This window comes from Mugil cephalus, chromosome 8 (genome assembly GCF_022458985.1).
Source record: "Mugil cephalus isolate CIBA_MC_2020 chromosome 8, CIBA_Mcephalus_1.1, whole genome shotgun sequence".
Classification (NCBI taxonomy): Eukaryota; Metazoa; Chordata; class Actinopteri; order Mugiliformes; family Mugilidae; genus Mugil; species Mugil cephalus.
This window is the reverse complement of record NC_061777.1, coordinates 9,370,252-9,395,838: the sequence shown is the minus strand read 5'-3', so window position 1 is coordinate 9,395,838 and position 25,587 is coordinate 9,370,252. Positions and strand designations below refer to the sequence as shown.

The following is a 25,587-nucleotide window of genomic DNA, read 5'->3' as shown; positions in this document are numbered from 1 at the left end:
CTCCACCCCCCGCTCGTTAATCAGAGCTTAATTACAATTAAAACAGATCTAAAGAATAGACCTGTCAAGCTGATGGGAGGCCATAACATTCATTAATGCTAATTTGGTGCCGCTCCACTTGCTGAGCAAACATGGCACACACAACACGGCGCCCAATCAAAATGCTGAATCATTTCCTAATTGCCGGTTGAGGCGACGCTGAACGTCTGAGCTGCGACGAGATTGCTTTGATGGAAATCATGAACACGCTGACCTGCGCTGCCCTTTTATGGCAACGCTGTATGTGCGCAGAAATCTTGGAAACCATTAGCGTTTTGAAATGCAATTACATAAAAGGCACTGAATGGCAGGAATTCTAAACGTCTCACGATGGTCGACAGGCCAATCAAGTTTGAAGAAAAAACATCCCCATCAGCTTTGTTATTAAGTTGTGCAACAAATCACAGAAATTACTTGTACTTGGTTCGAGATTCGTTTTAATCAACTAGTACCTTGGAACGGCGCACTCAGTGACTCTGCTTGTTTTAAAAACGGCTTAATGCGGCTAATCAGAAAATCACATTGACAGAAAATCAGTCAGCGGAGGCATCCAAGGCATCCAGTGACTCCGTTCCCCTCCGCTGGCCTGGCAGCAGGAGTCGCCAGCAGTTTTTCATGCCTCAAAATCAACAGCCTTCCGTAAAAGAAACCGCCTCGCTGCAGCCGTCTCCAGACTTGGACGTGCCCTTTGCGTGGCTGAACGAAATGTGATGACATCACCACACCTGCTTGGTATTTGCGGCTCAGTTCTGACGCTAGACACGAAGGTCAGACGACGTACTCTACTTTAACTGCTTGGTAGAGACGGGAGAGAGCTCCAGTTACAGCTGTGCCACACCGAATTCTTCAAACCAGTGATTCAGCTGTTTCCTCCTTCGAGTGGAACTTTGTTACTGGGCAAAATGGTTCTTAATGATATTTTGTTGCTAGGCAACGTCAGGTTAACAAATGCTAATAGTGCTTCGGATGTACGACTCTCGAGGGACTTTGTATTCGTTCTTTAACCCCATGCAGTCCGCGCTACGCTACCTCTCCTTCAAACCTGCTGCCAAGTCTGTAGAAGAGCCATATGATGGAGCAGATCGCTACTCGCTGATGATTCTAATCTTGGAGAAGCATCTGGGAATGGAGCCACAGCTATCTGGACCGAAGCCTATACTTATGATATTTTCCCCCCATTTTAACTTCAAAGATGTTGCCCTCCTGATCTAAGTGCGGTGTAATTCATCCTGACGGGAAATGTGCTGTTGTCAGGGTTTACAACAGGGTGAGAGAGGGATAGAGGAAAAACAAAAAAGACGTATGTCTGATGTGTTGTTCAGGAAAACGCATGTTGTATGGTGAAAGGGAGCGCTTTGTGGGGCTGTGTGCGACTCCTTTAACTTCGCGCGAGACGGCTGAACGTTAGTGACAGCGAGTTCCCGAGCTGATCTCTGTTCTCTGCTCTCTCTTGTAATGCTCTCGTGTGCTTACAGTGAGACCCCCACCCCCTCCTTTTTTAAGGCTAATCCTCTGATGCAAACGCACTCTATCACCACGTAAACTATACATCGCCTGCAAACACAGGGCATTCTCCTCGTAAGCAGCACAGTAAAACACGTCGTAAACGGTGACTAATGCCGCAGCGGCGCGCATTCTCAACTGGAAGAACGAAGGACGAGGCTGTAAATAATCTGATACACAAACACGAAGATGCATATCGTATTGGACCATCGTGGTGAGAACACCATCATCTGAGCGCTCCCAGCTTTCAGGCAAGGGAAATGGAACAGTGGAGTGGAATTTGGGCAAAATAAATAAATAAAGAGAGGGGAAACAGTTTTGGAAATAGGCTAAAAAATATATATGGTCCCCAGAAATATGATATAATATAAATATAATATAAATTAATACACATGTTATATGTGTGTATATTTGTGTATATATATGTGTGTGTGTGTGTGTGTGTGTGTGTGTATAAAAATGTTTTATTTCCTTAGACTTTTCATTAAATTCAGAGCAGGTCTGCAGGGTTCCTTCTCCTTCCTTTATTTCTTCTTTGCTCCCCTCATTTTCTTTGGCCATGTGGCAGCCATCGCTAGTCCTTGGCCCATAAAGAGAGACAAATACCCCCGTTACCTGTCTGCTCCCATGAACGCAGCGTATCAGTCAACCAGTAAATACATTTGGGGTAAATGTTTAAAAAGCCTGTTTGGGCAGTAGAAGAATGCCGTGCATCAGGTCTTAGTAAAACACGGCTTAGAGGAGTCTGGGTTTAAACTAGCCAGATTTATAGTCTTCCTCGCATCGCTCGGAGAAAAGCCCCGGTTGTAAAGTTCCCTAAACGAGTAACTGGACGACTGAAAGATAGTTTACCGACTCCGATAAGGAGAGGAAGGAAGGAGAGAGGAACGGGTGGGAAAGAGAAAATGATCAAGAAAAACTGCAAACTTCCGAAGGATTCGATAATTCTAAACGAACAACCGATGCATTGGCGCGGAGGCTTAAGGAGCAGACTGCTTCTCGGCGTGGAAAGCCTGAGTTCAAACATTTTGATTTAGTCTCAGAAGGCCGAGTAACCCTCGCAGAAAATCTGCAGTGCGTGGCTCTGTATGTGCTTTTAAAAACCAGGTCAGGCACCGCTTGCGACAACTAAGGTCTGGTCCTCCTCATCCCTGCACAATATCAGACAGCAGCAGAACTGAAAAGCAGGGTGTCAGTACATACACACACACACACAGGCACAAAGAGGAATGGGGGTTCAACTGAACAGGGTCAGAGAGAAAGGTTCTGGAGGCCAGGTTTGTAAACCCCACACTCCATCACGCGTGACAAAAGTAACTTAAGGAATGTGTACAAGGCTCAGCCCAATCCCTCTCTCACCGTGTTGGCCTTCTTATCTCTGCAGGCTGGAGGAAAACATACCATAACTCAGGGGACTTTCCACAACGTATTTGTTTGTCTCCGGAAAAAAAGAAGTCGTGGGGGAGAAAAAATAAACGCCATCACAAATTAATCTATGAGGGAGAACCAAAGCAAAGCTAATTAAACTGCTGAAACGCTGAGGTGACAAAGACAACTACACTTAGCAGCAATCATGCTAACAGAGCGTCCTAGCATTTCCAGTCGATACTTCAAATCAGACGCTGCAACGGTAAAACCAAGAAAAGACGCACTGAAGATAAAAAGTCGCCAAGATAAGGATGATGCAACCACATACAACTTTTGTCTTACAAATAAGATTAGGTTTTTAGGAGATATAACGTATCCACCTGTTTGCCACCCAGTGAAACTGTATCTGTGGTCTAATGTTGGCGTTCTTATGTGCCGACTAAATTCCTAGAAATTGAGATCTTAGGTTCAGTCTGGGACCGAATTATATTCAGTTTAATTTGGGTCTCCATTGTATCTCCTTGCATTGCCTTGGGTGTTACTATGTCTGATAGGCTGCACTTGATATAGTGTGAACTGTGAAGTGTTTGAAGTGTGAATTCAAGTATTGGATGGATTATAATTGCTGTAACAGAGAGTCAAGATAATATTTTGTATCATTTTAATATCCCCAACGCAGGAATTGTACAGTAATTATGTAAAATACACAGGTTCGAGCACGGAGGCAAACTGAGAGAAAAATGAAGAACCAGGAAATAAACAATAAATAAACTACTGCGCTGACCTGTTGAATGGTTCATTGAGGGGGGGCTGACACAGACAGACAGTCAACCATTCACACTCACACCTATGGCCGATGGATTCACACCCTTAACCTTCTTGCTACGAGGCGGCGATAACCACCACATCACCGCGCCGCCCTCCTCCACACAAATTCCAGAGCAGCTTACCGAAAGGTCAAACACAAGCAGAATTCCTTCATGATAATCACAACAGAGGTACTGTGTTCAATTTCTTATCTTTATATTTATTTATTTTATTTTACTTTTTTTTTTTTTTTTTTTACCTCGCATGACTCACTTATTCTTCAAAATAAATAAATAAATAAATAAATAACGAGGACAGCTTGGCCCTGTCCTTTCAAAGAGCACCGTGATACAACATTTATAGCGACTCTTCAGAGCGAGGAGGTCGCAGATGAAATCTGTGGATCAGGCCACAAACAAATCAGAGCGGAGCACTCTGCTGTGATCCCGACCCATCTCCACTTTGTACCGATTTCCATGAATTATGAGTTTATTCTGGTGAATAAAATTAAAGGTCTCAAGTATTTAAAAGCTCAACGAAAGTATTAAAAGATTGTGTTTTACTTCTCGGGCGAAATAGTTCTTAGGGAGCTTATTTCTGACTACACTTGTTCAACCCTCTCATTTGCTGCTTGGGTTCCAATCAATTACGGAGCCGGACATCAATCAGAGGCACAATCGATCGCCTCCTAAAATTTCCCGAACTGGTCTTGATGTGTTAAATTGGTACGGACGTAGCACGCAGTGAGGGGAGCTACATTGTCATTAGCATTACATTGCTAATTCATCAGCAACCAACACAGACACTGAGCCCTTAGGCTAAAAATGGGATGTGACCACCTGCTGTCTCTCAGTGTCTGGGAGATGGGGGGTGGTGGGGTGGGGTGTGTGTGTGTGTGGGGGGGGGGGGGGGCGAGAAAATATTTTGAGCCAAACATTAATTACTGCCCAAAAACATATGAGGATTGGCAAGTGTGAGTATCCAGGCTCAACTGAGTGTTGTCTACTGTCTGCTCATGACTCCATGAGATTATGTTGACCTCACTAGTGGTGAGTAAACAGCCCTGGAGGAGGAGGAGAAAGGGGGGGGGGTGGGGGGGGGGGGGCTTGAGTGAACTAATTGAATGAACAAAAGATGTGAGCAGCATCTGAAGTTCAAACAACCTTGGCTGTCCTCAACTCGAAGAACGAGGCAAAGGGAGGGAGAAGTTGGAAAGACAAAAAAACAAAAAAAAAAAGATGGAGGAGGGGGCGTGAAAATAAGGAATAAGGGTGCGTATGTGAGTCGGGTGAGGTCAGGTTTTTTTTTGTTTTTTTTTTTTGTTGAAGGGCAATTCTGAGATTCCCTTCAGATACTCAGTGAACTCTGTCGGTGTCTCACTTTATTTCAGCCTCTCTCCTTCACTGTCCCTTGCTCCTGCCCTTTAGAAACAAGATGAAGGGATGATCGGGAGGTGGCTTCAGTTAAGACCGCCAATCAATACGGCTTCTTCTGCGCGGGGATGAGGCTCCGAGATTACACTGAAAATCACAAATGGCAAATGACTCTTTCAAACTACTTTCTCCACTTTGAACATTCAGGTCCGACCAAAGCCTGGAAAATAGGGACCCCGAGAACCTGCCCATCTCACACCTGACGCCGGCGCCGCTGCAGTAGCTTTCCCCTAATTCCCTTTCGCATTAGAAGCCTTTAAACTAAGGATCCCTGCCGTTCACAATAACAACACTCATCAAAGAAAGTTTGCCCAGCTCCCAAACTCTCATTTCCTAAACGAGAGTTAAAATGCCTCCTAACTCCTCGCCATACTTCATCTTTGTTTTGCTCACTCCAAACCTCCAGGCCCTGAACAATTAGGCCCTTGTTTATGTCTGCAAATTGCTGTGCCGTGCCTATCTGTGTATAGTCCCTGGCAGCTGGATGCACCAGTGAAACGACCGTATTGATTGGGATGTCTGTTCTTTTAACAAGGTCTGTCTGGTTGCTCTATCTTGGGGTACAGCAGAGCTCGTACCTGTTCCCCGAACGCCTCGGCTCAGGTAATGGAGGCGCACTTCAAAACTGCTTACACAAAACAGTTTTTTCGCGGGGACAATTTGTAAAGGGAATAGCCGGAACTCGGTGTATCGCTTCATTTGATCTAATTTTACCTTTATTTTCTCCGCGTCCCTGTCATCCGTTAAATCATTTTCATCATTTTTTTCTTCTTCTTCTTCTTCCTCGAGGCCGGGCCTCTTCCTCGTTTTGCTTTCCGCACCCCTCCCCTCATCTCATCATTACTATGATAACTCTTACTTTCTCCACCAGCTGTCCCTGAAGAGGCCAGTAGCAGTCAGTGTCATTATTTCTTTCTAGTCCGGCTTCATGCTGACTGCGTAAGTTTGCTTCCCTCTTCTCTGTTTCACAACCTGAAACTGCCCATTTGTTTTCACTCTAATGAAGTAGTGGAAACGCAGCCGGGGAAGTTTTGGTGAGGGAGGTGGGTGGGGGGGGGGGCAAAGGAAGAGGGAAAGAGAGGGATAGGGCAGGGGAAAGAAAGAAAGAAAGCAAAAGCGGTACATTTGAGCAAGCTGTGAAACCATTTCCCAAGAAAACATTCCACTGAGGTTGAATCAGATCAAAATCCCCAAAGTGATACATCAACAGAGGACGAAGGCTATAAATGTTGAGTGTGGCCAGGGGGGCCCCGTTCTAGAAGACAGCATCTTAACACATATATGTGACATAAGAAAACAGTGTCAAGATAAGGAGTGGAATAAGTAACTCACACACACACACCGCGAGGAACGTCTCTCAACAAATCTGTGAAGCTTAGCGCTGAACCCCTGCCCCGTGATTGCAAACATAGTCGTGGTTAGACAAAAAAAAAAAATAAAACAAATAAAACATAAAAAAAAAAAAAAAAAAGGAAAAAGTGACTTCAGTGAATTTGTTAGTTTAGTTTGAAAAGTTAATGCCTGTTTGTGTCTCTGCGTCGGCCCAGTTCCACAACAGAATGAAAATGTTTTAGTTGTAAAACCGCCTAACCTAACCACCTCTGAGGGTACGATTCTATATTTAACGGCTCAAAATCATAGCCCGGATTAATACCCCATGTCCCATTGTGTTTGTGGAAGTGTAGAAAGATGTATTGCTCCCACAGAGAACAGTTAAAAAAAAAAAACTGTTAGACGCCAGCAGTGACACATGCAGCAAAAGAGGATGCGTTTTCCTGAAGATTAGGAAATTCTTTCCTTCATTCTGAACAGTTCAAAAGGCTGGCACAGTCGCGGCCAAACGAGGACCAAATGAATTGATTTGATTATTTTTGGGCAAGCCTGGATCAATCGCATTCTTTCCCCCTCGTCAGAACGAGGTCATTTGGCCCTGAGGGCAGCGGGGTGTAATCAGTGGAGGCAGGCGGAGCGCGCCCGCTCGCCCGGGCCCGAGGGTTCTGATTTCAATGCTCCATTATGAGCTGTGTTAACAGCAAATAACACGAATTCCTCGCCGAGAACACACAGTGCCGCGTACGAGACACGGAGGAAATCCTTCAGACGGACGTGTGGGGAAAGACGGAGGGAAAAAGCATCAGCGAGACAGACGCAAACATTCCTCTCTGTTAGCGTGGCTCAGCTACTGAAAGCAAAAGAGTAAATAAAAAAAAAAATACTCAAAGAGAATTCGCTCACAGAAATTCTGTAAAGTTAAAAGAATTTAAAAAAAAATCTAAAACTCCAACACCAAATAGCAGCGGACACCCAATTCAGGCAGCCCGGCTTTAAGATGTATACAGTACGGAAGCACGTTTGTATAAACTGTGACGAGGGAAATCGATTCTTCACACTGCTCCACATGAGCAGGGCCAGCTGGATCCTGTTAACAGTTCTTAAATGAATTCTACACTTTCTGAGTCCTGTGACATTCAGGGAGGCTGTTACATTAAAATTCCCAGCGTTTTGACAATTCCAAACAAATTTACACAGGCCCGGGTGCGCCGCCGAAGAACGGAGCTGACGGCTTTGTCCGCAACCGCGTGTCAAGGTTATCGCAAGTCTGTATTTGCCCAAGACTGACAGGACCCACTCTGAAACCCAACTCCATCTGTTAGTGTGGAAGGAAGCTTTGTAGGGGGGGGGCGAAGGAAAAAAGTTAGGAGGTGGATATAGGAAGAAATAGAAAGAGTGAAACCATATTTATTTTAAAAAGCCAAACGCAGATTGCAGGAGGTTTCTCCACATCTGTAAGCCAGGCTTAGGCTAATGACGTTCAGGCCAGGAGAAGGAGGTCAGTTTGTCCCTTTTTTTTTTTATAATGTTTTCCTTTTTTTTTTTTTTTTTTAAATGGATGGCTTGAACGTCATTTGTACAGAATTCACGAAACATACACACCCCGAAGAAAAAGCAAAGCAAAGCTCTTGTAAAGGAAATAATAACTTTTAGGTATTTGCAATATGTCCGCAACACCTGTCAACACAGCTCGCGCAAGAAATAACTACCAGCGCTGGCAGAGCGTTCCACGCGAGTGTATATAACTATTTATTTTTGCAACGCAAACATACACGGTAGGTATGCCGAAATGAATCTTTTTCAGGATGTGACGACTGGCAGTGACCTCCTCAGCTGCACTGCCTTGGTACAGATATCGTAAATATTGAGATGTTTCCTCAAGTGTGGTGTGTAGATCCTGCTGCTCAAAGAACGTTTAATTGGCTTAGCTTAGAGCGCCGGACAAACTAAAATCCATCAAGGACGAGTGCATCAAAATACTTTCAAAACCTAATAGAGGAAACATTCTTCAGTAATGCGGTTTTACCTGGAATTGCCTCGTGTTCTGGACGTTTTATTATCGAATGTAATCATCAGCGCGGCTCTTGAGCAAGTATGAGCTCAGAAGAAATATGTGCTTCAAAGAAAGGACAGAAAATGATGCATGGATACGCACAGATGTGCTCCCCGTCCTCTATTAAACAATGGAGAGGTAAATCAAATGAGACACGGGGAAAAAATTCAAATAGATTCGTCAACATTAACAAGGAAGACAAAAAAAAAAAAGTGACGCCGCGGCTGAGAGAAATCTAAACTTAAGTAATTTGCACAGGACTCTGATTACGTTCGAAACCTTCTGGGATCGAGAGTCATCGCCCGGTTTCTGTGCCAGAACCGCATTAGGTGCAGAGATTAGATTACTTTGCCCCGAGATTGGATTGGACATGCCTTCGGATTTTACTGCCGCGATACACAAATAAAGCATGATACAACGTCGCTGGAGGCGGAAATGTCAAACGAGAGCGGAAGCCCTGCCTGCGCTGAAACAAATTTGCAAAGTACTTGAAAATATTGATTTGACTTATTTAAGAGTCGCGGAATGAGAGGGATATATTAGAAGGGCCGCTGAACCAATTCCACGCCGAGCAGAGGTCAAAAGCGGCAAGCGGTGCAGTAATTGCAGAAGAGCCATACGTTTGTCGCTAAATGCGGTGTGTAATTTGATTTTTGACTTAAAAATCGTGGACGTCTCTTGAGTTAACAGAGCAAAGAGAACAGCGGTTACAGCAGAAAAGTCCCGAGCTGAGATCAGACGGCAGTCGATACCGACCCAGTCGAAGTGACCCCAATAAAGGCTGCAACTGGTCTGGAGAGGCGTGTCGGCTTTACAGTAAACGCCTGAATATAAAATAAATTCTGATTAAATGTTGGATGATAAAGCGGAGGCACTAATTAAGAAGAATGCTGAAAGGGGAGCAGAAGTCAGAGGGATTGAGGGGAGGACAGGGATGAGGGGAGGGGTCTGACTCGTAGGTGACCTCGATTCCCCACGGTTTAAATGCCTTTTTAAAAAATTTTTTTTAACCTGCCCTCATTTTCACAGCGACTTCGCCAATAACAACAGATTTCTTTTTATTTGTTTCCCTCTGAGCAACGTTAATATTACCACCATTCTTCTCTCTGCCCCCGAAACCTGAGCACATCCACGATATCTCCCCCAGTTCTCACCTAACATAATCAAAAAAAAAAACAAAAAACAAACAAACAAACAAAAAAAGTACATCAATGAGCACAGAGAGAGCAGTTGCCATGGGCTGGTCCTCGGCCGGTCTTCGCCGGCGCTCGTTTGCGACGCTCGGCGCAATTTTAGGAAGAGAGGAGACAAGAGAAATGGGTGAAAAGGGCGAGCATGCGGCGAATTGGTTCTGTGATTAAGAGCTGGCGATGTACCTGACCTTGGAAACTGTCAAACTCTTCCCTCTGCTCGATTCACACTCCATTAAAACCCTAATAGCGCAAATTACTGCTTTATTTAGCTGTGCCATCACCAAATTTCCCCCTCGGAGCGGAGGAAGCGCAATTATTTACTTTTCCTCCCTTCCGGCAAAAAAATCACCAGCATGAATATCACATCTGAAGGGGGGAGACGGATGGATAAATAGGGACGCAGGGGTGCGGAGATGTATTCACTTTGAGGGCAAGGGCACGGATGCATATGGCGGTGGGAAACCATGAAAAATTGTTATTCCAGTAAAGATGTAGGTCATTGCAGAACACATTTTTTTATTAGCGCGACTGCAGCTATCGATTGTTGGGTCAGTGAGTCAGCGAGGCGGTAGTGGACCAAATGAAAATGGAATCTAAGTGATCACCTGCTATGTAATGCAGTTACTCTTTATTACTACAAGATAAATATGATAGATACACATTCACGTCTGCAATAATGGGAACTGAGCACACGGCTTCATAACTGAGACCTTACATATGGGGTTGCTGTCACATCCCCATATATTCTAATTTTATTACGCTCTAAATAGATAAATATGATACATCGAGGTTCTCGTCGCACTTAACGATCTCAGGCCGTTCATTTTTATCAGAGAAATCCATAGGGTCAAGCTAGAGGCCACGGCACGCAGATATCACTGATTTCATGATGAAGGAATAAAAATGATGAGTTTCCGACCCGGCGAACAGCTACGACCGCTAAGTCAAAAGATCCCCTCCCTCCTTTTTGGCCCTGCCAACATCTCTTTTTTTTTTTTTTTTAAATAAAAAAAAGAAAAAAAGGAAAAAAAACACACACAAAATCAAACGAAAAAAGAACCAAAATGGAAAATTTGAACTAAAAAAGCTCATTAAAACTTTAGTAAAATAAAATAGCCAAGCCTGCCAGGTTTGGGATTAAGTTCCTGAGTCGTGCACTCGGCCACGGCACAAGACACCGCGTCGTACAATATCAGGCTAAAGTTTCAGGTTAAGCCAGCTGTTCACTTTCCCCTCCTTGTCTGCCCTCATCCCACTCAGGTCACACTGAACGCGTCTGTGTGGCAGAGGCTCCGCTGAACCAATTGGAGAGGTGGGTGGAGTTGTTACCATGGCAGTAAAAAAAACCAAATGTGCCTCCGCCGTGTTAGCGGTTGGATGGGTAAGAGGCCGGAGGAGAGTGTTAAGGGTGACTTTGAAAAGATTGTCCCTCACATCCAGAGGCATCTCAAAGTGCGTCTGAGAGGGGTCATTATGTCACTTTGCCCCCGTTATTGCCCAACCAGCTCACTCGAACGTGTTGGGCAGTGACTTAGCCACTCCACACGCTCTCCTCCGGATGCTTTTAAATTGGCCAGCTGCCCTAACCTAGATCCTTAGAGAATTTGTGTGTCTCTGTAACATCTCTCTATATGTGCATTAGAGTTGGGCAACAAGTATTTATTAGTATATATTAGTACTGGTACCAGTAAGTGTTTGGGTGTATTGGCCAATATGGACATCACTGTACATCACCAATCAGGGCTGCTTTATGGTAATGTACAGGGTTTCTACACTTTTTCCAGACTTTTCTCCAGAATATTTACTCCATTTGAGTAAATAGTTGTGTATCATGTAAATAAATTATGAAATTAATCGTTTGCTTTCATTAATCTGGATATATAGGCTGTTATGTATATAAGTTAAGATCAGACCTAGATAAATTCAGTGCATGTTATTTATTTATTTATTTATTATTATTAGTTGCACACAAATCATCCATCTATGATCGTCTATGTAGCCTATTGTGTGCTCTGACACAAACATTTTAGTTTACTGCTGCCATGCACCTTGAGATATTCATAATTTTATGTTTTAGAAAATTGAACAGTGGTAAAAGTCCTGGAAACATGAATGTTATTCCATCCACTAGTTTTCATTTTCCTCACATTTCCAGACCTGGAAATTTATTAAATCGAATTCCATACTTTTCCATACTTCCATACAGGATATTAAGTATTTTTTACATTTATCAATATATTGGTTATTAATCCATTAAAAAATGTAGCATTTCTGCGTAATTCTACTGATGACAACATGTTTGCAACAGCCGTTCACAGGCTTGTGGTGCAGAAAAGTGGTAATTTGCTGCAAAGTACATAAACTGCAAATGTCTATTTCGGTCCCGAAGTGAATTTGTGAAATTGCTCATTTTCTCAGACCAACACTTTTTTTTTTTCTTTTTCAAAATGCTGCACATTTCCGCCATAATTTGCCCCATCTGAAGCCGCGCTCAAAAGGATATTTTAAGGGCGCCGCACATAGCTGCAGCGCGGAGCGCAATACTGACAGGAAACGAGACACCAGGAGACGCGATGGGCTGGGCCTTGTTACCTTGTCACATCTCATGAGGCCCAGGTAGCGGAGGGACTTGCTGCTCTGGGCGATCTGCGTGGCTCCCTGGTCTGTGATGTCTTTGCACCAGCCGGCGTCCACGGTCTCTATGGTGCTGCTGTACTGGCCTATGGCTATCAGAGCTGCGGACGGGAGACAGAGAAAGGGAGGTGGGGAAGGGAAGGGTTGGGGGCAGAGACACAAGAAAAGGTGTTAGTCTGACAACCTTTCTCATGCAAATGTGGCGGCAACGTCCTCCCGCGGAGATGAACAAAAAATTGGAGATGAAACCGGGACGAGTCATCTGGCCAGCTGTGACACATAATTCTAATGTTTATACAACACCTTGAAATACACACACACACACACACACACACACACACACACACACACACACACACACACACACACACACACACACACACACACACACACAAATCTTGCATACATCCGTTCTTGGCTACACTGTTGTGGGATTCATCCATTAAAACACTGGCATGGGTCGCAGCACTGAAAGGCAATGACACCATGCCAGGGTAAAGTGTGACACCATGCCAGAGCATGATTTAATTTTGCTTGTGTGTGCGTGTGTGTGTGTGTGTATATGTATGTTGACTGCTGCCAAGGCAGAAACAAAGTGCCTGGGTAAAGAGTATCCAACAAAAAACAAATATCTGTCAGTGTCTGGGGGATTTGAGCTCTCATGCATACGTATCCCCCGTGTTGTTCTTTTGATACCGTCTTAATGCACTGACAAATTGAAAAGCGCCCCCTGACAAACACGGCCAGATTAAATCTTTCGTAATCTAACCGAGATAAAGGCATACTCTTGTGCATTAACATACAAAAGCACCCCGACACACAACAATCTTCCTCATCAATCTCTGACCCGTCAATCGCCGGGCAGACGGAGGAGACCCGCGCTCCAGTCGATTGGCAGCGCCGCTCGGTGATCGATTGGCAGGCCTGGGCTTTGTTCTCCACTCTCGCAGCCATCGCTAATGAGAGTGGGAAGGTAGCGGGAGGAGGAGTGAAAGATGAAAGGAGGAGGGTAAAGAGAGAAAGCCTTTGACAGCACCTTCAAATAGTTACTTAGCCCTGATGTTGTTTTCTCATTCGCAGAAATCCAATTCACTTCAAACTTCTTTATAAACACACGCGAGACAGCTCCGCTTCAATAAGGGGGCGGAAAATTCCTCCGTACGAACTTGTTTTCATGCTGAATCTCTTCCTCTTCACGTTCCCACTCACTTTTACGACCAGCACTCTTTAAAGTGCCTCCGCGGATTAGAATATTAAATAACACGCAGTCAGCACATCATTCACGTTACTGAACATTGCGCATGACTTGCCGTCTGAGACTGTATGTACATGTATGAACGTACGGCATATGAATGCGCTCTCGTGGCGTGTGAGCTTCATCCCGCAGGACAAGGGAAATGAATAATCTTACGCTTTTTTTTCTTAGTATATTTAAACCTCTTTCCTTCAGCTGGAACTGTGTAAGGTAGAAGCTTCTCTCTACACACACACAAGCTTAGGACTAAACTTTTGTATAGAATGTAACATATGTAATATATAGCTTTTGGGCATTTGAAGTGCACCACATGTGGTTCCTTATGTGCTACAGAAAGCCCTTGGATGCCATGCATTACGGCACATTATGGCTAAGCAGGCAGTGACACGGCTTTGAAGCTACAGTATTATTCATGTAAAACAGCACCATGGGGAAGAGCCTTCAGAAGGCCAGATGGGTGAGGAGAACATGAAGTGGCCGCGCTGTCTTTTGACTAGCAGCAACCTGGTAAAGTACGCGAACGACTGAAACTCGCTTTTGAGTTTCGGGCGTGCCTTTGTGCGCACGAAGGCTGAAAGGACGTCGAAAGAGCAAAAAGTCATCTCGTTCCCCTTGTCATGTTCAATCACGTGGGCCGGAATTTGATTAGCCCGGGCCAAGATCTTTCATTTAATGTAGCAGCACGCACATTGCTGCCGTTAAAAGCCCCTTCCCGAAGAGACTGGCTAAGGTTTCTGAGGGAGGGATCAAATAGAAGAGGAGAGCTCCAGAGTCCGACAAATCAAACAGAACTCTCTCCATTGTCGTTTGCCAACCCGGCATCCCCGCTTCTATCCCTTCGACTTTACTTCCCTCAACCAGAGAGGGAAGATAGAGGCAGACAGGTGCCTACTGCTGTGAATGTATAAAAAGTGAAACAGAATACATTGTCCAAGCATTTCCTGATTACTGCGGGGCGCTCACTTTAGCGCACGCCACTAGCCCGAGCGGAATTGCAATTTAAACGTCAGCGTGCCCCAGACTTAATAGAGAAAACATATGGCGGTCTGAGAGAGCTGCAAGGAGAAGGAGGACAGCAAACAATGATAAATATCGTTTTGTGAAGCTGCGAGTTGGTAAACCTGAGAGTCGGATAATGTCTTTGTTAGAATGAGCCAAGCGCTAGGCTATTTAGACACGTTAAACACTCTATCAACAAGTTCATCTGGTTGCCATTACAGTCTAATATCCCCGCGTGCTCTGCTTCTCTCCCTCTTCCTTTCATCCTCTATCAGGAGGCTGTAAATTTTAGCTACTCCCGGTGGCAAATGGAAATTGTGGCTACTTGAGAGCTTTCAGTTATACGATTTTAATACAGCTGGGCAGGTTTGTTCACCTGGTCAGAGACAAAGAGTTCTGTAGAAGCTTGGTGTCTTTGTTGTGGCAAAACACACTAAAAACGCACCTAAAGAAAGTACACTGATAGATAACATCCACACAAATGCCAGGTCCAAAGACAATTCAATCTTACTCACATCTCCTGCCCTGGTCATAATGTTTTGCCATTTTTTTTTTTTTTTGTATACAATTAGAATATAGAAATAGATATTCGTTAACTGTGTACAGCATACTGATGGCTACAGGTACCCAAATTGTGAGGCCTCATGTAATTAAATCGCACTATTTTAAATCAAACAAGATATTCATTCAAAATGTCACACTTTGGGATACCTCCTATTAACCCACAATTACATTAGTTGAAATTTGACACTGACAAAAAATAAAAAAAAAATAAAAAGTTAAAATATTAGGTTTTCAAAAACTTTTGATTGGCAGAGCATAAGAGACCATAGGAGCAGGAAATTGTCTTTCCTGAGTGATAATGATTTTCTGTCTGAGAAATAGATGAAGCGATATGCAAGAGAAGTTAAGGTGAAAAAGAGGTGGACGAGTCTGAGGAGAAAAGAGGGGGGAAAATCCCATTCTGGCAGCAGGAACTGTGACTGAGTGGTGACTACACAGTCACAGACAGTAATGAGGACACACTCTGCTGCCCTGCCTGAAAATGGCTTTAGGATCTGGCTTTCCCTCCCTTCTGTATGTGTGTGTGTGTGTGTGTGTGTGTGTGTGTGTGCGAATGTGCTCCTCTTTTAGTGTGAGAAGAAGCAGACAGGGAGCGGGAGACCGACCTGAAATCCAGGATATCATTCATTTTGAGCGTGGCACATTTAACCTGTCTTTTACCAGATCTGTCACTGGGGGGATAAAACTACATCAACATACAAGAAACAGGTGGGGATCACATGTAAAAGCAACTGCTCCTGTTTATGTAACGTTCTCCTTGGATTCGGCTCCCAGCATATCTTCTTGTGAATCAGTCAACGCGCGGACCAGTGCCACGGACCGTTTGGTCTGCTCATGAATGGCATCTTTGAAACAAATCGAGAGCCTCAGCTCCGTACGACCATCTCGGACGTTCCCGAAGACTGTTGCGTGACGCTCTATTCACAGGAACCGCAAATGTCAACAAAAGGTGAATAACAGGGTAAAACCCTAAATCTTTGGTGTTCCATTAACTCCCGCATTATCTCCAGACACAGATTCATAACCTATTACTTTCTGATATCAGGCACAAGCGGTAATCAAACACCACAAATAGAGCATTTATCCAAACACGGGAGTGGACCTAGGCTATGGTAACCCCACTCCCTACAGCGAGGTCAGGAACTGGTCAATCCTGCGATGACCGCAACGTGAGAAGAAACCTTCCCTAATCAGCTTATGCTCCTATCTCTGTACCCGACCTCAGAGATGCAGGGGTTAAGCATCTTTTACAGGCTTATTAGATATTCACTTATTACATTCTCCTAAATGATGGTGTGCCATTACTGCTATCCTATTGCTTCTGAAGCCATCCCCGTGACTGCGCGCGGTAACCTTATACGCCATATTTTAGCCACTGATGAAGACAAAACGGCTACGGACGACGTGATGGTGCACGGTAAAGATTTGCTGTGATGTAGCGTGTGCATGGGTGCAGTGTGTGCGTGTGTGTGTGTGAGAGACAGAAAGAAAGAGTTTAAATATGGAGGCAGAGACAACAGAAAAAGGCTTACTACGGCTGATGTATTCCAGAGAGCGCAACTGTCATGTCTAATGCCGGAGACGTTCACTTGGGTCTTTGTGCGCGTTTAAAAACTTAGCCTCAGCTCTGCCCTCTGCTCTTTGCTGCCGTACGCCGAAAAGAAAAACACATTTTCCCTTCCCATCCTTTCAAGTTGTGGCACTTACAAGGGAAGCTATTTTAACGGCACAATTTGTATTTCCTACTCGCCAATGTTCTTACTTAGCAGTGGCACGCATTTTTCCAGGAAAGAGGTCAGTCCCGCTCCATTTCTTTCTTAACAATACTAAATAGAAAGATTACATAAAGATAGTGGTACAAGATGCAAAATTACATCCGTCCTGAAGGGTTATGCAACAGGAGTGTACACTGAATACACACTGGTGAGACAGTATGTACGGTATGGCTGACATTTTCAATACAATATTTATAGTATGACGACGCTCCCTTTACTTTCTGGCGAAATTTAAGAGGATTTCTTTTGTTCAACAAGCCAGAAGCAGACATTCTTGTCAGACTACCGTGTCCATATAGGGTTCTATTTTAATCCATAAATCTGTACGCCTTTTTTTTTTTTTTTGCCTCCGTCCACACGAAGCACTCGAATTTTCTACTTGTGCGAGAGCACATGTTGCATGCGTGCGCACATGTGCATCGACTTTTCCCATGCGTGCATAACGAGACAGTGATTTGCGTACAGCAGAAATGACTACGGGTGTTTACACGGACGTAAACATACATGCATCAGCTGTCGTCCAAGGGAGTAAAAACAGTGGAAGGTGACCTCAACATGCACCACGTGGGTGTCACTTAACTCCTTTCATGCCTCTCTGACCTAGCCAAGGGTTGGCCTCCTCACTGTCTGATTGATTAACACACTGAGCTCATCTTCAAAGTACCACGCAAAACTGGCAGGGGTCAAGCACAGTGCTAAAACTAATTCAGCAAACATCCTGAGAAAAAAAAAGGGACGGTAGCCCTTGAACCTCACCGTTGTACGCCGTACAAATTTAAAGTTGTGAGAAGTACAAAACTGGGCAAGGCACGCTGGCAATCTTTTAATTTGGATGGAAAGAAGACTGCCGACCTCGGACGTGAACTTGATCCTGTGACAAAATGAGACAAAGGTGAAGAGAGGGCAGCGAAGACAGAAAAAGAATGAAAAAAAAAACGAGAGAGCCGGTGGTTCTGTGAGGTGACGCTCTTCACCCTGACATTTTGGGCAAATGCAATCAAAGGCCAAGGGGAACTGAAATCATCCAGGCTTGATAGAGAGACACAGAAGAGGAGGAACAGATTGAGAGCGACACAAGGAGGGAGCGCATTTTACGGTGGGACAAGCTCGATCTGGGAAATTAATTAAGCCAGAGGGCAGGGAGAAGCCAATGTGCTGAGGGCATTTTCCCAATCAGCCTCTGATCTGATGCAAACCAGCTGACACATTCCGGTTTTTGGCAGCGTGCGCTCATGTGGTTTTCAGTTTGTTTTTTGTTTTTTTATATGTCTGTGTAATAAAGATAGGACATGAGGGAAAGGGTAATCAGCAGACTCTGAAATGTTTTAAGTTTTAAGGTAGAGCACGACGCCATAAAAAAGTGAATGTGATGTTTTAGGGTGGTCTGAAAATAATACACACACACACACACACAAACTGTTTTAGTTGCTGATGAGCGATAACCTTGTGGAGGGGATGTGAAGTTTGAAGTGGAGAGGAAGATTGGAAAGGTGAGTGAGTGACAGAAAGGGGGAGAGGGACAGATAGAGAGGAAGAGTGATGGGCAAGGGCAGATAGACAGAGTGAAGGGGTGATAAGGAGAGATGGAGCTATCACAGAGGTGACCTACAACGGGCTTTCCTTCACCACGGAGAACAAGCACTCCTTGCCAATTCTCTCTCTCTCTCACACACACACACACACACACACACACACACACACACACACACACACACACACACACACACACACACACACACACACACACACACACACACACACAGACACTCACACAACAGTGCGACACAGGTCAGATTTATTCATCAGGACTCAAGGAGGCCGAATATGCTGCGGTTTAAGATTGCAATGCTGGTTGAAGTTGTGGTTAATTCTTGTAAGACCACAGACTTACTAAAAAAAAAAAATTACATATGTGAGTCTCTTGAAAGTGGACAATCAAGGTTTGAAGAAACAAATCTGGGGCAGAGTATGTGAGAGCAGCATTTACCCCATATCCCTGTACCACTGCTGACATACCCTTGAGCAAGGCCACTAACTGCAGGGCCACGCCCACTGAGTGACTGGGGAAAATGTGGATTATCAGATCAAATTAAGGACAGCGGGACTCAACAAAATACCAAATGACAAATGGTCCAGGAACATTGACATGTGGTCAGAAATCAGTTATCCTGATATTTATATGGACCTGATTTCAATGCAGGGAAATACTATACCTATACTAATGTATGACCTCTCGGTACTTTATACAACACAGCTCCGATAGCTTTGTACTATTTAGAAAAGTGGATTAGCCTCAGTTTTAGTTAGTTCAAGTTAGTTTTAGGTCATTTAAATGTAGCTAAATAAAAGATGCTAACGCTAAGAGCTTTACCGAGAAGCAACGTTAGCCGTACTTAACTGTAGCGTCTGAGATACCTGTGAAAATATATCTCTGACTGTTTTTCAAATCTGTACTGTCAATCGCTCATACCTTCCATTCTCAATTAAATGATGTATAAAGGTTTAAAAAATGTAATCTCTGAGACTATGGTGATGCAGTGAACGCAGCTATTTGTTCGGTGGTGTTTTGTTGCGTTTCTATTGCTATGACGGTGTCACCACAAGGTCATTTCTGGTGATGTTTCAGGTATGAATATGTGTTCTTGACTCTATCGTGCTTATTGTCAATGAATCCAAAATTGTTCCACCTGACAAAGAGGGAGCCACTTTCAGTATGGACACAATGCTTCCGTCGCTGCTATGATTGGATAGTTTGATTTCACGGTCAACGGGAGCATTTTTGAGATTCTTTTATTGTGAAATGACAAGGTTTTTCTTTCACCGTTCCATCATTATGTCTCCGTGAGGCCGCTTTACAGCCACCTGTCATAAGTTTGTGCACCAAACTGATCAACAACTCTCCCGGCAGAAATGTGATCACGTAAGGACGAGATTGCATATGAGAAATTCCTATGAAAGGGTCCATTAGCATTTAATTAAATGCTAATATTAGCCTACTCACCGGCTAAATTGTTTGTGTGTGCGTGGCTATGTGTGTAAATTGAGCGAACCTTTCATATGTTTATGCCTCCTTCCTCCACAGATAAAATCAGGCAAGACAAACACACTCTAAAACACAAACACACCGACTGTGGTTCTCAATGCCATCAGCAGTAAAAGCAGGATATTAAACTCTTCTTCAAACCTACAGCACCTCTGTTCCCATAGACCTCTCTTTTGAGGATATTAATCCTCCTCGCCTCCCCCCCTTTGCTCAGACTCTCTTCTTTCTCATCACTCCCACTTACTCTCCGTCTCTTTCTCTATTTTGGATTGTGAGCAACAGGAAAAACCGCTCTCCGATTCTGACATCGGGGATGGAGGGGCGTCAAGCCTAACAACCCCCGTCGCAAATGAGAACGCGTGTGAGAGGAGAGGAGGAAAGAGGAGACGGATGGAGACAGGCGGGCGTCCTCATCACTGAAACCGCACGTTGCATGTGTCTAACTGGAATTAACATAGCGCAGCAATAGTTATGGCTTTGGTTATGGATTATAGCTAATCCTTTAGCATAGGGAGCAGGTCTTAAAGGTAATTACACGCTACTATTGGATCCAGTGCCCAGAAATGAGCCTCTGTTATGTCACGCTTATTAGGATCCAGAAGAAAACTGGCTGCTCTTACATACCGCTTAGACAGAGTACAGGTTAACACGCCGTGGCATTCCCCTGCCAATCTTAATGCTATTTAAACTTGTCAGGAATGTAAAAGAGTTTGTTAGGGAGATTGGCTTGTTTGCATTAGTGTGACCGCAAATTAATTTAGTCATCATCTTAAACCATATTAAAGTGATATTCGCCCACACAGCAGTATCGGTCAGAGCGGTGAATATTAGCTAACAGGACGACGGCGTTAGCTACACTGGTTTTACTTTACCCTGCTGTAAAATTCCCCCCTGACTCCGTCTAACACACACAGTCAGCTTTCCAAGTGCCACCAAGTCTGTTTCTATGCCTTATCTCAAGCTTTTAACAGTCCACTCTGTCCGCTTTAACCCAGCGGGAATCATTAACCAGACACACACTTCCTCTTCCCATACCCCCGACAGAACCCCACAAAGAGTTAGCAAGACAAGCGTGTGTGTCTGTGTGTGAATAAGGGTAATGCTTAGCTCCTGGAACTGCCCTAAAACAAATGACCCACTGCCGATTAATTGCGCAACAATTAGGTTAGTAGACCGTTAATAGTGGGCGGACCAACCCAAGGGAAGGCCCGAGAACACGACTGCTTCGTCCCTCAACTCTGAACCCGATGAGAATGGCAACAGAAAATACTGACTTGACACTGCAGACAGAAATATGCAACGTAACCTCCACTGGCACATGTAAGTGGGGAGGAAAAGGAAAAGGAAAAGGAAAAGGAAAAGGAAGGAAACAGTCAAACATCCCGTACAAAAGGAAGGCATGTACTTCCTTGAAATTCGGCAAACAAAATTAGAGTTTCTGTCTCGACTCTCTGCCTGAAACTTTAACCCACATTGAACATTCAAAGTCTGACTAAGGTCAAATTATCTTAGTTTGCAAAATTCTTTCTCGCAATCTAAATCTCAAGGCTGCAGTAAAAGTTGGTTCAATAAGACGTTGTGGAGAGTCAACCTTTAGAAAAGAAAAAATAACTCTGTTACTATGTAAACATGAATACCGCAAATAAAAAAAAAAAGACAATGGCTTAAAACTGTCAAGATATGGAATACAGAAAAGTGTGTAGAGTTCAGAAGAGGGAGAAAAGCACAGAGTCATATTAACAATGCTCAAAAAGATCAGAGAAAAGTTTCATCTGCAATAAAAGGTGGCGCTTGCATCCGAAAACCAAACACCTTCGACAGTCAGCATGTTCTTTTCTTCCCTTATCGTTCTCTGTTTGTCGCAAGGCTTCGGTCTCTTCTGTATAAACTCCTAATGGCCCATGAGTCTGTAACAGCACTTAGTCAGGTCTCACCAAAAGCTCTTTAGCAAAGTTTAAAGCAGCTGTGATGTTTTCTGATCGATACCTGGCCATAATTCAAATCACACGTCAAGTGCCATTACTGTATAGCCTGCGCACAACCGAACCAAAGTGTACCAACGCACATGCACGCAGACACACACACACACACACACACTCACGCTCATTTTCATGAGCTCAGACAGTGTTTTTGATCAATACCTGGCTATAGATCAAACATCTTTTTCAGTTTATGGCTAACCTTTCCCAAGGCTCATTTCAGACGCACGCAGAATAAGTTATGTCTTACGTGAGACTGCTGCCTTGACGGCATCCATGAAATTGATAAGTGCTCTTAAATGTAAAATGACAGTTTAAGAACCCTGTTTTCAAAGCGCGCCGTAGTCAGAATGTCTCATAAAAACACAAAGCACTTTTCTCCAGGAGGTAACTTCATAGTCGGAGCCAGAGCGAGAGCCACACAATGGAGCAAATGTGAAGTTGTCTTAAAAGGATAATTTGTCCGAATGTAACGAGGGAAATAATAAGAAGTGCGCGGGGAAAATAACACTTTCACCTCATTATATGCGGAGTACAGGTAAGTTTGTGTCATCACAAATGTTTAATCTATATCTGAAGATTACTGACTTTAAAGTATGCCTCAATATTTCACGAACCCGACGAGTACCACTGAGGGGCTGTAGTTCAGGATAAATGTAATAAGCTGGGAATTTTATTGAGGGAAACTTTTTAAATTTAATCAGCAAGGAAAAATACCTTTTTGCCTGTCATACATTATCTAAAAGTCTAGGGAAGCAAACAATCAGGCACTTAAATTTATTGCTTTTCTACCAGCATGTGGGCCGGTGTATTGTGTGCTTCGTTTTGTCAGTAGATCACAGAGGCCACATTCTACAAACCGCTTCACTGCTGACCCTCTCGTCTACCCTGTCATCTTCTCTTGCTTGGCTTATCATCTCATCTCCGCTTCGTTCCCATCCTCATAGTCTTCCCCTTATCCCGTCACCCCCTCCCATTCCCAACTCTTCCCGCTTTTTTCCCTCTCTCTTATGTTTGCTTTTGTCCTCATCCCGTCTCGGTCTCTCCTCCTCCACCTCCTCCTCTCTAAAGGATGTTCCGGTGTTCAGGGTCACTGTCATCATCTGAGTAGCGGCGTTGACCTTTAACCTCTTTACGACTGGGGTCAGCGCCTGTCGCCATGGTGATTAACATCCCCGTGGGAGGCCATCCGTGTGCGTGGGTATGGAGTACAATTCAAACATGTACATTATTTTTTTTATGTCAGAGATATGTGAAGTGGAACCTTTACGTTGCCTTTAATCTTCCACTCAGGTTACGAGCAGAGACAGAATACGTCACCTGACGGCAGCTCCCCCACTGTGTGCGTCTTTTAATCATTCCTTTATCCAACGTTCCTCCCTGGACATTTCATTTTTGTCCTTCCACCTATTCCACAGCGCTACCCCCCTCCGCCCTCCGCCCTCCCCGCCGTATAAACAGGTCTCTTTTTCTTTGGATGTTCGCCTCTGTGCGACTTTCAACTGCAAGCTATTGAGTTACACGTCCACAATAGAGAGACATCCCACAATGACAATTATCCTGTGTAGTGACGGATGTAACCTGCTGTGCCTGGGAACCAAAGGGGAGCATTTATATAAAAAAAAGCTCCCCCTGAAATAATAATAAAAAAAAAAAAAAAAAAGCTCAGTGGCAGCAAAAAGCAAACAACGCAGTTTCGGGTTTCACCATTTTCCTCTAAGTTAACAGGCTCTACTTTAAAGTGGGTTTCCATTTAATAAAAGTCTGTTAAGACAACGACTGTGACTGAGGTAAGAGAGATGACACTATGGTGACTCAGCCAATGGGCCACTGATGAAAGTATTGCAATATTTACTGTATATATCTGCATTATTATGAACTAGTTGTTCCCACTGCCATTCCAGGAGGGGGGAATACTGTCTTAAATCACTGTCACTGCTATATCCTGTATGCTAAATCACTGTTGGACGTCAGCCAGTGGGTCTTCCCAAACATCTACCTGGCAAAACGCGATTTATTGGAAGCGTTTTCAGCATCAGCTCATGCTGTGTGCAGCATAGCGTCTGTTTCTCACAGACTGAAGGAATATTTCAATAGTATTTAACTGCATTTGCCGTTGCCACTAGTAACTACAGGTACCTCCAATCCAACCAGGACTGAAATGCTCAACACTGACACTTGAAATCAGGTGAAAACGCTGTGATTTCCTTTTATCGCATTTCCGCATCGTGCCTTAGAACGCAGATATGCTTCAGGCTGTTAATTAACACCACGAACGGCCACACTCTTCTCACCTTTTAAATATCATAGATTACGACTGCGTGGTGGGATGCATGCGTCTGTCGGTGCATATTACGACGGAGACTACACGGATTCAGTGTGTGCACCAACAGAGAATTCACAGCTGCTGTGCTGCTTTTCCTGGCTCGGAGAGGCAAGGTGTTCATTTTGAGTGCGTCAATATGTGTGTGTGTGTTTGCATTATGTCCCTACTTATGTTTTGTCTTTGTGTGTTTGGACTTGACTCCGACAGCGTGTGCGTGTGTTTCCAGAGGGAGTGGGTGATCTCGAAGAGGCCAAACACTCAATGGGCAGATGATACAAGTCTTGCACTCCTCCTCCATAAATTACCAGCTCATTACAGTAATGCAGTCCATTTAGCATAGAGAGAAAGAGAGAGGGAGAGGGAGGGAGGGGGGTGGAGGGGGGTATAAGAAAGGACTGCAGAAACAAGTGTTTGGGCTAGGGCTGCAGCAAATGACAGATAACTGTCGAGAAGGAAAAATGAGTAAGGACAGGGATAGGAAGAGGGGGAGACATGATAGGAAATAAAGGAAGGTAGAAAGTGGAGGAAATGAGGGTGAGAGAGAACAACGGGAGGAGGGGGAGGAGGAGGAGGAGGGGAAGGAGGAAAAGACAGAAGGTTTGCTGTGATGTGTTTAAGGAGCTTTTCAATCTCAGAAGAAGTGCTTTTCATTAGGTTAAAATCTATCATCTATGCTGCTACAGGGGGAAAAAAACAATAGGGAAATATTAATATGGATAGTGGCTACAGTAGGACACACAGATATAGGCCCGTACAGGAAGAGAGAGAGTAGAGCAGAGAGAGGGAGGACAGAGAGAGAGAATGGGATGAGATGTAACAGTTGTAATTGAATAGTGAACTAGAGAGGGCCTGAGTGCAAGCACTGATTAATACAATTCAAATTGATTGTCTCCTAGTAGCTGTGAGAACATCTCATTCTGACTTTCATATTTGAATGTTCAGCATGTTCTCTGTGAGCACGAGTGTGTGTCTGTGTGTGTGCAACAGAGAGCACTTTGGAGGGGTAGGGAGACTGAGAGTGCCCTCTAGTGCTAGATGGTTCTTTTACCCCACCTTTCCATGGTGGTGTTCAATTGTTTAGTGCTGCTTTTCAAGTCTGTGTTAAGCTAACCCTTAGCCTAAGTTAGCACATTATCCTCTTTACAAAATGTGGTGGAAATCATCCACAGATATCCCAAAACAGCAAACACAAAGTCTTAATTGGTCAGGGTTCTGTCTGTTACCACGTCGTACATGCTACATTACTAAATTAAATTATTTGCCGGTCGGTGCACCTCAGGAAAA

The 25,587-nt window shown here is 44.1% G+C and overlaps 1 protein-coding gene across 1 annotated transcript in view; it reads right to left on the bottom strand.

Moving 5' to 3' along the window:
* Positions 1 to 25,587, bottom strand: part of fbxl17 (F-box and leucine-rich repeat protein 17) — a 215,170-nt gene that overhangs the window by 5,475 nt on the left and 184,108 nt on the right. Inside the window, exon 10 of the mRNA XM_047591339.1 lies at positions 12,321 to 12,463. Within this exon, the coding sequence (XP_047447295.1) occupies positions 12,321 to 12,463 (143 nt within the window). The remainder of the gene's footprint in view (positions 1 to 12,320; positions 12,464 to 25,587) is intronic.